The 14,086-nt window shown below is 40.8% G+C and overlaps 1 protein-coding gene across 3 annotated transcripts in view; it reads right to left on the reverse strand.

Annotated features, from left to right (window-relative positions):
• Positions 1-530: 530 nt before the first annotated feature.
• Positions 531-14,086, reverse strand: part of wasf1 (WASP family member 1) — a 143,462-nt gene continuing 129,906 nt past the window's right edge. For 2 of the 3 annotated variants that reach the window (XM_068019319.1, XM_068019321.1), the window contains exons 5-9: positions 7,757-7,871; positions 7,007-7,176; positions 5,587-5,778; positions 3,599-4,227; positions 531-1,466 (exon numbers count right to left, since the gene is read on the reverse strand). In XM_068019319.1, the coding sequence (XP_067875420.1) occupies positions 1,309-1,466; positions 3,599-4,227; positions 5,587-5,778; positions 7,007-7,176; positions 7,757-7,871 (1,264 nt within the window). In that variant the 3' untranslated portion in view covers positions 531-1,308. The remainder of the gene's footprint in view (positions 1,467-3,598; positions 4,228-5,586; positions 5,779-7,006; positions 7,177-7,756; positions 7,872-14,086) is intronic. The other variant, XM_068019326.1, reaches the window with a different exon arrangement.

Below are 14,086 nucleotides of genomic sequence, written 5' to 3' on the forward strand. Positions count from 1 at the left end.
GGGACACGAGTTCAAAGTGAAAGGGGAAAAGTTTAGGGGGGATATGCGTGGAAAGTTCTTTACGCAGAGGGTGGTGGGTGCCTGGAACGCATTGCCAGTGGAGGTGGTAGACGCGGGCATGATAGCGTCTTTTAAGATGTATCTAGACAGATACATGAATGGGCAGGAAGTAAAGAGATACAGACCCTTAGAAAATAGGCGACAGGTTTAGATAGAGGATTTGGATCGGCGTAGGCTTGGAAGGCCGAAGGGCCTGTTCCTGTGCTGTAATTTTCTTTGTTCTTTGATGGGCTGAATGGTCTACTCCTATGTTCCTACTTTGCTTGATCCCATCCATGGGCAGGTGCAAAACTAGTGAAATAGAACAACCCACTATATTTGAAGTGAACCTTCTGCATCATTACACAGTGGTATCGAAAGAAGAACCACAGGTACATGACAAAAAGCACCAGAATGGTGTCTGTATTTTAAAGAGGAATGTAGTCACTTGAAAAACACTGTTCAAATAAATTGATTTATTAAATACAGTAAATGCCAGGAAAACTGTTATTTTTGTATCACTTGCAGTTAAATAGGTAATGCAGTGTCTTCTAATCAGTAGTTTTCACAGATGAACACTTAATGTGCAGGCAAAATTGTACATTCAACCAAAAAAAGGAGTCGCATTTAAATTATTAATATTGGAGTAAGGCAAGTCACCACAATGTATCAATGACTTCTATTTATTACAGGCAGGCCATTTACTCATGATGGAATATTAGTGCATATGGTTTTTTTTTTACACAGTACTAACTTAGGTAATGTTTTCTACAAGGGTATGTTGTCTCTTCACATCTGAAACAACTATAGTGCAAGACCTAGCTTACAAATAGCATTTCTAATGTGCTTTATAGTTCAAATCAGAGCTGCCCTTCAACTTTCGGTACAAATATCTTCTCTCAAAGTCCAGTGCACTCAGACAAAGCACAAGATTCTCAAAATGGGGTCTGCAGAATTGTACAATGTCCCATTTTTAATACTTAGTGGTTTGTTTTTGTTCTATAAACATACAAAACAAATCTCTCCACAGAACTGTAACCAACACGAAAACACCTAGCCTGAACTTTAAAAAATGATCTAAGGTGAAATGAACCAAAAATTACTTGAGTAACCCTCCATCCCAGTAAACTGCTATCAAGTGTCCCAGCTAATGCTGTAGTGTTACAAATACAAAAACATCCCCCAACTATGAAATGTGGATACATTCCTTTGGAGTGCCACAATGAATGTCAGTACCCAACTCCACACTGTACAAGTTAGTCAGTCATATTATTCCAGCCAGTCCACCTCATCAAATTCAGAATCATCCTCAGAGTCACTGTACTCCACTGCAATACGTCGGGATAGAATGGTTGCCACATCGTTTCCAACTTGTTCGTGCTTTGCCTCCTGTTCACGCTGCTCTTCTACCTTGCGAAGTTGAATACCTACCAAGGAATAAGATACAGGGGATTATTCAAACAATTAAGCAAAGATTTTATTCTCCCTTAAAAAGATAGATTTTATTAGATGAATATGCCAATTATTCTGAAAAGTAGTGGAGAAAGCCTTATTTGTCAACAATGATCTCCTCTGCAATGCAACATAGGACAACGTAAACCTACCCAAGATATTTACAGTATTAGAATTTTAGAAGCCAAATTTGATCGCATATTGTTACAATAAATTTTTGTGTTTGCCATCTGCATTAAGTCTGTCATTTTAATTTGTGCAAGTTGAGGCAATAACCTGTCATATTCAAGATACAACCATTATGACAGTCTTCACCCACACCACTATATATCCTTAAAAATATAATTTCAAGAAAAATTCCAGAACACACACAAAATATATTCATAAACTTGACCATAACAACATCTGCTATGTTTTCCCCACAAACAGCATGACAAACCCCAGTGGGTCATTGAGTTAGGGAACCAATGAGTGCACAAACTGCCTGCTGGTTGCCTTCACGTGCACAGTCCACCCAATTAACTTCTGATCAATGCTCCCGCTAAGCTACATGGGTGCACAGCCGTTCAGCAGCCTGGAAGGTACCACACGTAGGCCTTGTTCCATGATAAATATCACATGTGCGTGGCTGGGCAAACAAAATTAAAGCGACCTTGCATTGAAAAAACTGACTGCAGGCAGCAACTAAACTTAAAAGGGAACATCGCATCAAACACCTGGAGACAAACCCTGCAGCCACCCCTACAATACATACACAATGTAGCCAGATGAATTAATGAGTAATAATTTTTGAGCTGTTTAAGTTGAGGAAAGCAGAGCAGAAATACAATTGTCTCGAAAATCAAGTTGCAACATGGTTCAGTTCAAATTAGGAACCAAAATGACATCTGAGGATTTCAAATCACAACATGCAGCCCGCTGTCTTCAAGCAACAACCAAAACCACAAAAAACCATGAGCAACACCTTGAAATATAAACTCTTTTGCTTCCTGCATTGTGTTATTCCCTGCCTGGAAAGCAAATTGGCATTATATACTATTCTGTAATTTAATATTCATGTAAAATAGCAAGAGGAACAAATATTTACTATCAAAATCTATACAGCAAACAATTTTATAGAACTGTTTAATACAGGTTTTTTGAAAACATGTTCAGTTTTGGTTTATACAGGACAGAAAGGATGTAGAAAGTCCAGAGGAGGACAATAAGGTTGATTCCTGAATTTAGGAGGCTGAGTTATGAGAAAAGAAGGGATGAGAGGACCTTAAAGGACATCTAAGATTTTCAAATGTATGGAGAAAAGAGATCCAGGAAAGTTCTGGTGAGCACAGGATTAAAGGGGTCACAGTTTAATATTAAACATGACAAAATAAATTTAGGGAGCCAGGAGTGATGGGTGAATGTAAATTAAGGTATGGGCAGCAAAGTTTTGGATGAGCACAAGTTTATGTTGGGTGGAAGATGGGAGGCCAACAAGGTGAGAATTAGAAGGGTCAAGTGTAGAAGGTTACAAAAGCATGGATGAGGGTTTCAGCATTTGAACTGAGGCAGAGTTCAGTCAAGTGATGTTACAGAGGCGGACGTAGGTGGGCTTAGTGATGGAGCGGATGTTTGTTCAGAAACTCATCTTGGGTTCAAACACAACACCAAGGCTGTGAACAATCTGAATTAGAGTCAGACTGCTGCCGGGGATAGGGATGGAAACAGGAATCAGGGAACTGAGTTTGCGTCAGGGACCAAAGACAATGGCTTCAGGTCTTCCCTATACTTAGCTGGAGGAAATCTCTGCTCATGCAATATTGGATGTCAGACAAGCAGTGTTTCAAATCAGAGACAGTGGAGGGGTCAAGAGAGGCGGTGGTTAAGAAAGAGCTGAGTGTTGTTAGCGTACACATGGACCCTGATACATTTTCGGATGATGCCACCAAGGAACAGGATATAGATGAGAAATAAAAGGTGTCCAAAACATTACTAGGTTACCATGTGTACAAAAATCTAATATAAAATGACGACTATTAATGTACATTTCCAAATGCACAGACACAGAAGATTCATTTTCAACTAATTATAAAAAAGTTAATTTCCATTAAGAGAGTACATTACTTACCCTTACGTATTGCTTCAAGCAGAACACTCCTAGCATCACTTATCACTGGCAGAGAAGATGGGTGCCGTTTTGCTTCAGATCCTGGATGTGCTTGGGAAGGAGATGATGGTGGGACCAAGGGAACAGGAGGTCGCGAGCCAAAGGTTGGTGGAGGGGGACCAGGAGGTGGTGGGACAGGTCCTCCAAGAAGTGGAGAAAAGGATCGTGGTCCAGATGGAGGAGGTGGTGGCGGTGGTGGTGGCGGTGGTGGTGGAGGAAGCCCTTGCCCTTCATTTGTCTGAGCTGGAAAGGTTGTCATCATATCAGCCCCAGGTGCCGTGACAGAAATTGGAAGGGAAGATTTTATTAATGGAGGAGCTATAGGAGGAGCAGCTGGATGTAGTACTCCAGGGGCAATCTGAAGAGGCGTTGCTGGTGGCACAGACACCATTGGCTGTGGCAATGGAGGAGCAAGTGGAGGTGTCGAGTTGACAGTAGCTTTGACTGAAGCCCCGGGCACAGTAGCAGGAAGAGGAGGTGGTGGTGGTGGTAATGGGGGAGGAGGAGGTGGAACAGCAGGGCTCACAAAAACGGTCGCCTTACTTGTTGCTGGAGACCTAAGTCGATGATCCATTAAATCAGAGTTGGAACTGAAAAGGAAACCCAACATATCTTTAGCACAAATATCCATGACACTTTAACCAAATGTATAAAAGCAAAAGACAATTTGCTCAACTTATAAAATTGCTTTCATTTGTCAAATAGAATAGCCATCTATCAAATTACTGTAAATTACTTACAATTTTATATAGTACCTTTAACATAATAAATCGTCCCAAGGCACTTCTCAGGTGCATGAAGAACAAAATATAACACAGAGCCATGTAAGGAGATATTAGGTCAGATGACCAAAACCTTGGTCAAAGAGGTAGGTTTTAAGGAGTGTCTTAAAGGAGAAAAGCGAGGTAAAGAGGCGGAGAAGGGTAGGGAGGGAATTCCAGAACTTAGGGCCGAGGCAACTGAAGGCATAGTCACCAATGGTGGAGTAATTAAAATCAGGGATGCTCAAGAAGCCAGAATTAGAGGAGCGCAGATATCTCGGTGGGGGCTGTGGGGCCGGAGGAGATTAATGTAGATAGGGAGGGTCGAGAACATGGAGGGATTTGAAAACAAGGACGAGAATTTTAAAATAAAGATGTCGCTTGACTGGGAGCTAATGTAGGTCAGCGAGCAAAGGGATGATAGGGGAATGGGACTGGGTACGAGTTAAGACATGGGCAGCAGAGTTGGATGACCTCAAGTTTACAGAGGATAGAATGAGACACACCAGTCAGGAGTGCATTGGAATAGTCAAGTCTAGAGGTAAAGAAAGCATGAATGAGGGTTCCAGCAGAAGAGCTGAGATGGGGCGGAGTCGGATGATGTTAGAGAGGTGGAAACAGGCAGTCTTATTGATGGCACAAATATGAGGTCAGAAGCTCATTTCAGGGTCAAATGTGACAGCATGGTGGTGAGCAGACTGTAGCCAGGAAGAGGGATGGAGTCATAGTTTGGAGTGGGGACCAAAAACAATGGCTTTAGTCTTCCAATTTAACATTGGGAGGAAATTTCTGCTCATCCAGTACTGGATGTCAGGTAAGCAGTCTGATAATTTAGCAACAGTGGAGGAATCGAGAGAAGTGGTGGTGGTGTACAGCTGGGAGTCATTAGCATACATGTAAACACTAACACTATGCTTTTGAATGATGTCGCCAAGGGGCAGCATATAGATGAGAAATAGGAGGGGGCCAAGGATGGATCCTCGGTAATGGTGCGGGAGCAGGGACAGAAGCCAATGCAATTGATACGTTGAATACCATTAGATAGATAAGAATGCAATCAGGTACTGATTAAAACAGCACAAAGCAGATCTTAATTTGCAATTGGCATCACTGTAGGGTACAATCGGGTTTGATTCTGAAATCAGTCAAAGTTCAAAGATAAATTGGACTACAGTGAAATTTACTTACCTAAATGCTGGTAGCACTGGCTTCATGTCAACTGCTGTCTGTACTGGTGGAGGGGGGGGTGGCTCATGTGGTCTTGAAACAAACAGTTTGTCACCCATTCCACTGGGATGTTCGCTAATATGTCTAAAAGGTACTGTGGACTGTACAAGGTGGTCAAGATGGTCATCTTGGTGATCAACACACGTTTCCATCCTGAAAGGAAAATGATCACAGAATTACATTTTCTTGCATTTATGTGTCACCTACTAGGCACTCAGTATGCACAGATTGACCACTGGATGAATCTCAAGAATCACTGGACCAAAATTAACAGTCTATTTCATTCGCTGATCAACAGTATCTTTATATTAAAAAAAAAACACATAAGCCTTTTAGATAATACAAATTTAGTATCTCATTGTACTGGAGTGGGCAGGAAATAACTAAACATTCATAGAATCACGCAACAGAAAAAAGGGGTCAATCATCCCATCATGCCTGTGTTGTAAAGGCCTGTTTCCCGACCGGAACCTGACGGGACCAGGCAACATGTGTCGCGTTCGGGTCGGGTCGGGTTGCTCTTCTGAGTCTGGCTTTCGGGCTCAGGTCGAGTAGGGCTGGGAGGAAAAGGGAAGTTGAATAAGTAAACGTCAAAATTTGAAAAGCCTGCCTGAGCTGGGAGTCCAGGACGTCAAGGAGGGAAACGTGCATCCGGACTCCATAGACTCTGAGTCTGCACAGTGAGTGTCTCTATGATGTCATCGCGCTCATGCTGCAGCTTCCTTCCATTCCATCCATCCAAAAGTGTTAAGTACAGTGAGTGCACTATGGACGTAAAACGAATGCTGTCAATTGGAGAAAGCGAATATTCCGGTGGTCGGGTCGGGCGCGGCAAAAAATGGAAGGACTCGGGCCGTGCCGGGTCGGGCTCGGGTCCGATGTGGTTCGTTTGGGTTTGGGTCGGGTTTTTTTCCCAGACCAGAGCAGGCCTTTACTGTGTCGGCTCTTTTGGAAGAGCTATTCAGTTAGTCCCACTCCCCTGCTCTTTCTCCAATTAGTCTTGCAATTTTTTTCCTTTTCCAGCATATATCCAATTCCCTTTAGAAACTTACCAATGAATCTGCCTTGACCACCCTTTCAGGCAGTGCATTACAGATCATTATCATTCAAAGCAATGCAGCAGTACACATCACAAAATATACACGAGAATGTAGTTTTCATTCAGAAGTAGCATTGCCATAACATTGAAATAATTTGTAAAACATTGTCAATAGTTTTCAATGCTTTAATATGCATGCTATTTTGCCTAAAATAAAGCATCAATAAGATCTACAGTGCAATATTCTAGACATATCCATTTCATCCTATCTTTTGACTTCCACAAGAATATGCAAGCTTTAGGTATGGAATTCCAAATATCCAAAATTGTATTGAAACAAACCTTGGCTCAGGGTAGACTGGTGGTCCGTTGATATGATCTCTGTGTTTCTGTGGAAAATCTCCATCAGCTGCAAGCTCTAGGCCTGGTGCCTGTTTCTCCCATACCTTTCGTCTGTCCTGAGGCACTCTAGGCATTTTGTCTGGTTCTCGAGGACGATCTATTGGTTTCTGCTATAAATGAAATTTAGTGACCACAAGTGAGATACTTATACTGGTGTGGCATTAATTCCACAATTCTATAATACAGTACAGAAAGGAGTCAGGTACTACTGTATTCAAAAATGATTGCAAAGTGATCCAATTTAGACAAAATGTCATCGACCTGAAATGCTAACTGTTTCTCTCTCCACCGATGCTGCCTGACCTGAGTATTTCCAGCATTTTTTTTTTAAATTTCAGATTTCCAGCATCCACAATATTTTGCTTTTGCAAAGTGATCCATCTATTTAAAGGCTGAATACTTATCTATCTTTATTACAAGGTTGTGAAATAAAGGAATATATAGTGACTATGTAAATTTATTTCAATAAAACCTAAGTTTTAGAGAAACCTACTATAAAGGTTCTTAACTAGGCAATTGTGAGGTGGACAAGCTTGACCTTCAACTTTTCCAATTCTGGCAAAGATTTGAAATCTTCACATTTCATGCAAACTTAGATGATTACACAATATATGCCTGCATTCATTGTTTAAGTATGCTTAAACAAATGCACGTTCTTTGTTAGAAAGTATAAATTCAGTGAAAAAGAACCTTTTGCTTCCGTTCTTTCCTCTTATCTTCAGTGTCCTGAAGCATCTTCTCTTTCCACAGATCAAAGAAGTATGACGGATTTGTATAGAACTTTAAGCCATCTTTACCATCATCTCTGCAGCAACACAATATTCATAGATAACATGAGAATAATTTATTCAATATCATAGAAAAAAAAAAGTGACATATATAAGCCAGATATTAAATAGCCATTCAGAATAGGCACTTAGAATTTTATAGCTCATAAAATGTTTTCTCTCGAGGGAATGGAATACAAAATTGAGGAAGAAATGCTTTAATTGTATTGTGTATTGATCAAACCCCATATTGAGCAGTGAGTGCAGTTTTGAACACTGAACTGCAAGATACATTTCCTTGGGGCAGGGGTGGGTGGGGGGTGGTGGTTAAAGCAGATTCACCAGAATGCTACCAGGGCTTAAAGGGTTAAATTACAAAGACAGGTTGCACAAACTTGGTTTATATTCTCAAAGTCTCGAAGGCAGAGAGGTGATCTATTGAAGGTATTTAAAATGATTAAAAAATGATATCAGTATATAGAAATTACTTCCTCTGGTGGGAATGCAGATCTAGGGGTTGTAATTTTAAAAACATTTAGGAACGTAATTAAGAAGAAATTTTTCACACAAAGGGTAGTGGCAATTTGGAACTCTCTCCTAAAATGCTGTAGATGCTGGGTCAATTGAAATATTTGACTGATCAAGGGATTTTTGTTAGATAAGGGCATCAAGGATAATGGAGCAAATGGACTATCGGCCATGATCTAACTGGATGGCGTAACAGGTTTGAAGGACTGAATGGCCTACTCTTGTTCCTGTATGCCTAATATCAGTGACATTTAATGTGGCAACTGACACATTTAGCATTGGGCAGGACCCAGAATTAATTATTGTGGTGCATTTACCCCAGTATCTGTCAGCCAAACAACTGGAGCACTGACATGAGTATTAAGAAAGGGTAGATCAGGCTTGGCTGTGATGTCTTTGGTAGTCAAATAACATCAATATTCCTAGATGATCAATTGATCGAGGTACCAGAGGTTTGCCAGTAGCTGAGGAACTGTATCCAAGGTAAGGAAATCAGAGACAATTGAGGGAGAAAAAAGTTATTTACAAAATCTTACTCGGAAAAAACCCTCTAGGACCTGTGCACCAGAAAATGTAAACAAATGGTGAGACAAAGCCCTTCTAAACAAATCTGGCCTAAGAAAATTATAACGTTAATGTAAAAGAGGATGTGCAAGTAAAACTAGGATTTCTGGTCGGGCCACTGCTCAAGACTGAACCAAACTAAACAAATGCAATTGTGGAGTCATCTGCTTACTGTTTCTGCCATCTAGTGGTTGAAATAGATAACACTTACAGCTCTACCAAAATATACTGTATTCTACATATTTCAGAACTTTAGCATATTGGAATATGCTTAATATACAATCTTATACATTTGTGACATTTGCACAAATGGCTACCAACATTCTGTCTAGTCTTCCTCGTTCTTTAAGTGTAGTACATGCTACCTTCATAGGCTTATCTATTTGAGCGAGTGGGGGTAGAGGGGATGATCATCACTGGAAAACTTCAGGAATTTTAAACTGTCATATAATCTATAAAACATATAAGCCTCCCTTTTAAGCCAAATTTATTTTCTAAATATTGTCTGCTGCATAGCTTTCAAAAGCACGTGTATGTATGTGACCCTCTATAAATATTGCCGCTTCCAGGGACCCCTGTCTACTCAAAGAAAAACAATGTTATAATTGCTGGAAACTATTTTTTATTCTGAGTCAGCAACTGAAGGACATAAATTTAAGATCTTCATCAAAAGAACAAGGAAAGAGTTAGAAGAAAACTCTTATACATGGAAGTTATCAAGATATGGAATACCCTACCTAAAACAACTTATATAGCACCTTTAATGAAAAATGTTCCAAGGTGCTTCAGAGGAGTATTCTAAAACAAAGTATGGCACTGAGCCACAAAAGGAGATATTAGGTCAGATGATCAAAGTAGTAGATTTTAAGAAATGTCTTAAACGCAGAAAGTGATGGAGAGAGGCAGAGCTGCAGGGAGGGTATTCCAGAGCTTTCTTCTTTCTTTGGCCTCCTTATCTCGAGAGACAATGTGTAAGCGCCTGGAGGTGGTCAGTGGTGTGTGGAGCAGCGCCTGGAGTGGCTATAAAGGCCAATTCTAGAGTGACAGACTCTTCCACAGGTGCTGCAGAAAAATTTGTTTGTCGGGGCTGTTACACAGTTGGCTCTCTCCTTGCGCCTCTGTCTTTTTTCCTGCCAACTGCTAAGTCTCTTCGACTCGCCACACCTTAGCCCCGCCTTTATGGCTGTCCGCCAGCTCTGGCGAACGCTGGCAACTGACTCCCACGACTTGTGATCAATGTCACAGGATTCCAGAGTTTAGGGCTTAGGTAACTGAAGGTGCGGCCACCAATGGTGAAGCGATTAAAATCGGGGATTCTCAGGGCTAGAATTAGAGGAACACATGTATCTCAAAGGATTGAGAGGCTGGAGGAGATTACAGAAATAGGGAGGGGCGAGGCCATGGAGGGATTTGAAAACAAAACAGTAATGGAAACAGAATCCATATAAAAGAGAAATAAATACTTGAAAAAGAAAAAATAAATAGGTACAGAAGTGTTGATAAGTGGATCAATCTGTCAGCTGACACAAGAGGAGAAGAATCGCCTTCTTTTCTCATGTACAGAGATAGGTCTCAAAATGGCTTGGCTGTTCCAGTGATCTTGTGTCAAGATAGTTAAAAGCTTCCCATTACTAGGACTAGGACTTTCCACTTGGCCTGGAGGGGGCAGGCTTCCCTATTTTGAGAATCCCTGTAATCTCAATCTAGAAGGAACACAACATGTCTTTGGAGGCCTCTACACCCAGTGAGGAAGCATAATGGCTTTAGCTCTGGCAAATGTGAATCCACCTTGGTGGTCTAGGTCTTGGAGGTGGCTTGCATATTGGGTTGAAAATAAGAGTTTTTGGGGTGAGGGCGGATTGAGTGTGAAGGGGAAGGGGGCCAATACTTTTCCCCACCTGTGCAGCAGGGCCACAATTTGCAGTATCACAGGGAGGCAGGTGACAAATTTGCACTTGTAGAACATAGGCTCCTGCATCCATGACCTACCACTGACCTCACATATTCCAACTCTAGAGGTAAAGTTCTACATCCTGAGCATTTAAGCCCAATTTAGAGCTATAAACAAATGGTAAAAGGATAGATAAGGGAATTAAATGTAATATATCCAAGTTTGCAGATGACACAAAGCTGGGTGGGAGTGTGAGCTGTGAGGAGGATGCAGAGAAGCTCCAGTGTGATTTGGACAGGTTGAGTGAGTGGGAAAATACATGGCAGATGCAGTATAATGTGGATAAATGTGTGGTTATCCACTTTGGTGGCAAAAACAGAAAGGCAGATTATATGAACGGCGATAGATTGGGAAAGGGGGAGGTGCAGTGAGACCTGGGTGCCCTTGTGCACCAGTCGCCGAAAGTAAGCATGCAGATGCAGCAGGCAGTTAAGAAGGCAAGTGGTATGTTGGCCTTCATAGCGAGAGGATTCGAGTAGAGGAGCAAGGATGTCTTGCTGCAATTATACAAGGCCTTGGCGAGACGACATCTGGAGTATTGTGTGCAGTTTTGGTCTCCTTATCTGAGGAAGGATGTTCTGCTATGGAGGGAGTGCAGCAAAGGTTCACCAGACTGATTCCTGGAATGGCAGGACTAACGTATGGAGGGAGATTGGGTCAATTAGGCTTGTATTCGCTATAGTTTAGAAGAATGGGAGGGGATCTCAAAGAAACCTACAAAATTCTAACAGGACTGGACAAACTAGATGCAGGAAGAATGTTCCTGATGGCGGAGGAGTCCAGGACCAGAGGTCACAGTCCAAGGATACGGGGTAAGCCATTTAGGACTGAGATGAGGAGAGGTTTCTTCACCCAGAGAGTGGTGAACCTGTGGAATTCTCTACCACAGAAAGCAGTTGAGGCCAAGTCATTAAATATATTCAAGAAAAAGAGTTAGATATAGTTCTTAGGGCTAATGGAATCAAGGGATATGGGGAGAAACCGTGAACAGGTTACTGAGCTTGGATGATCAGCCATGATCGTATTGAATGGCGGAGGAGGCTCGAAGGGCCGAATGGCTTACTCCTGCTCCTATTTTCTATGTTTTCTAAGTTTCTAACCCCACTTTCAAATAATGATAAAAGTATCCAAAAATAAAAATCTTCTATAGGTTCAGCAAACAAATAGGGACCAATCAATAAAGTATATTTGTGGAGAAAAGTGTACCTTTTTTGGAGAGCAAATCCAAATAGCAGTGTTTAGTAAAAGAGCAAGGATCAATCCACAGGACCAACAGGTTGCTTTTAAAGCTACTGTTAACATTGTTCATCAAGTGACTGTAGTTTGAAAATGATTTCTAGTTTATCTGGATCCATCAATTTATAAACATATACACAATTCATACCAGCATTGACGATAAGTTAATCTAAAAAAACTCAAAATCTGTAAATGTCTAGATTTTTATAACTGTTGAATTTGCTGTACAAAATGAGGGATTTTTGCTCTGGCTGTCTCTGGAAAAGGAATTTAACACCATCCAGTATAGGCTTCAAGCACTACCACATCAGATATTGTATGGAACAAAAGAAGAATAAAGCTCTCTCTGTGCTACCATAACAATACATCTTAAGCTGAATCACAAAAAAAGCGCCCTCTAGTAAATCAGTGTAATATTTCAGTTCCCACACAAGTGGTCTTCACAAGTCTGGCTGCCAATTTAGAACCCAGTTAGGAGCAGCTTTGTACTGTAACACTGCCAAAATTCATTCTTGTTGGACTTTTCCAGTCAATAGAGGAGACTTCATTCCAGCACTGAGCTAGATTTAACCTAGGTCTTAAGAGGCAAAAAGAAAGGCTGCTAACCCATTTAATCATTTACCCCTGAGCTAGTTTTACACAACAAAACTTCAGTAATATGCCAAGAAAACGTTGGGAAATGTGAGATGAACCCTGCACTTAACCTCTGAGGAATGCTGTGACAGAAAGAACAGCAGCACTGTAAATACTTCAGAAAGTTGGAACACAGCTGAATCATTCTTTAAAAAAAAATGAACTGAAAATGCCAAATGTAGAGAACCTGAAGGTCGCCAAGTTAGTAGGTTGAAATTAAGACTAGGTATAGAATAGTTTTAAACACAAGAGATTTAAGGCTACAAGATTAACACAGGGTAAATAAATACATAAAGGTTTAAGGAAGATGAGATCAATATTTCACAGTGGTGTTAAAAATCAGAACAGGTCTAAGTTTCCAAACCTCCTTAAATAAACTAGGTACTAGAGCTACCTATTCCATGAATTTCCTATCTCTATAGTTTTGAAAGATGGAACAGCTAAAGTACTTCCTATATAAACTAGATTTGAGCCTCCAGTTGAAAAAATAATGTAATATAATTTGCATTTCATTAATTTATGGTTGTAAAATATGGCTGGCACCATAAAGTAGACCTTTAATTTAGAAGCATAGACATTTACAGCGCAGGAGGTCATTTGGTCCATCATATCTCTACCAAAGCAATCCATAATTAATCCCACTGCCTTGCTCTTGCCATAGCCCTGTATCATCAGCAGCTGCAAACAGTTTTCTAATTTTCCTTTAGAAAGATGTAATGGTCTTTGCCTCAACCACTCCCTGTGGTAAAGCTTTCCACGCTCCACCAACTCTGCATAAACCAACTTTTCCTAAAACACGCTCCTTATTCTCAGTGCCAATTCTTAAATTGATTATCCTTTGTCACAAACTCCCTGGAGAAACTAGTCTTTCCCTACTCATATCGAAACACTTCATAATTTAAAAAATAACTTAAATCTCTTCTTGGGCTTCTGTGCTCCTATGAAAATAGTGCCAGTTTATCTTCTCTTTCAACTATAATTTTCTACCCCGGCATCATTCTGGTGAATCTACTCTGTATGGTCTTAAGGGCTTAAATGTATTTTCTATTATCACAGAATTATTACAGCATAGGAGGCAGCCATTCAGCCCATCATGACTGCACCTGCTCTCCGAGTGAGCAATTCACTTAGTGCCATTCCCTCGCCTTCTCCCCATAACCCTACACATTCTTCCTTTTTAAGCAAAAACGAATTCCTTTTTGAATGCCTCGATTGAAGCTGCCTCCACTGCATTCTCTGGCAGTGGATTCCAGATCCTAACCACTCGCTGCGTGAAAAAGCTTTTCCTCATGTTGTCATTGCTTCTTTTGCCAATTACCTTAAATCTGTGCCCTCTCATTC

This window comes from Heterodontus francisci, chromosome 3, assembly GCF_036365525.1.
Source record: "Heterodontus francisci isolate sHetFra1 chromosome 3, sHetFra1.hap1, whole genome shotgun sequence".
NCBI classification, from domain to species: domain Eukaryota; kingdom Metazoa; phylum Chordata; class Chondrichthyes; order Heterodontiformes; family Heterodontidae; genus Heterodontus; species Heterodontus francisci.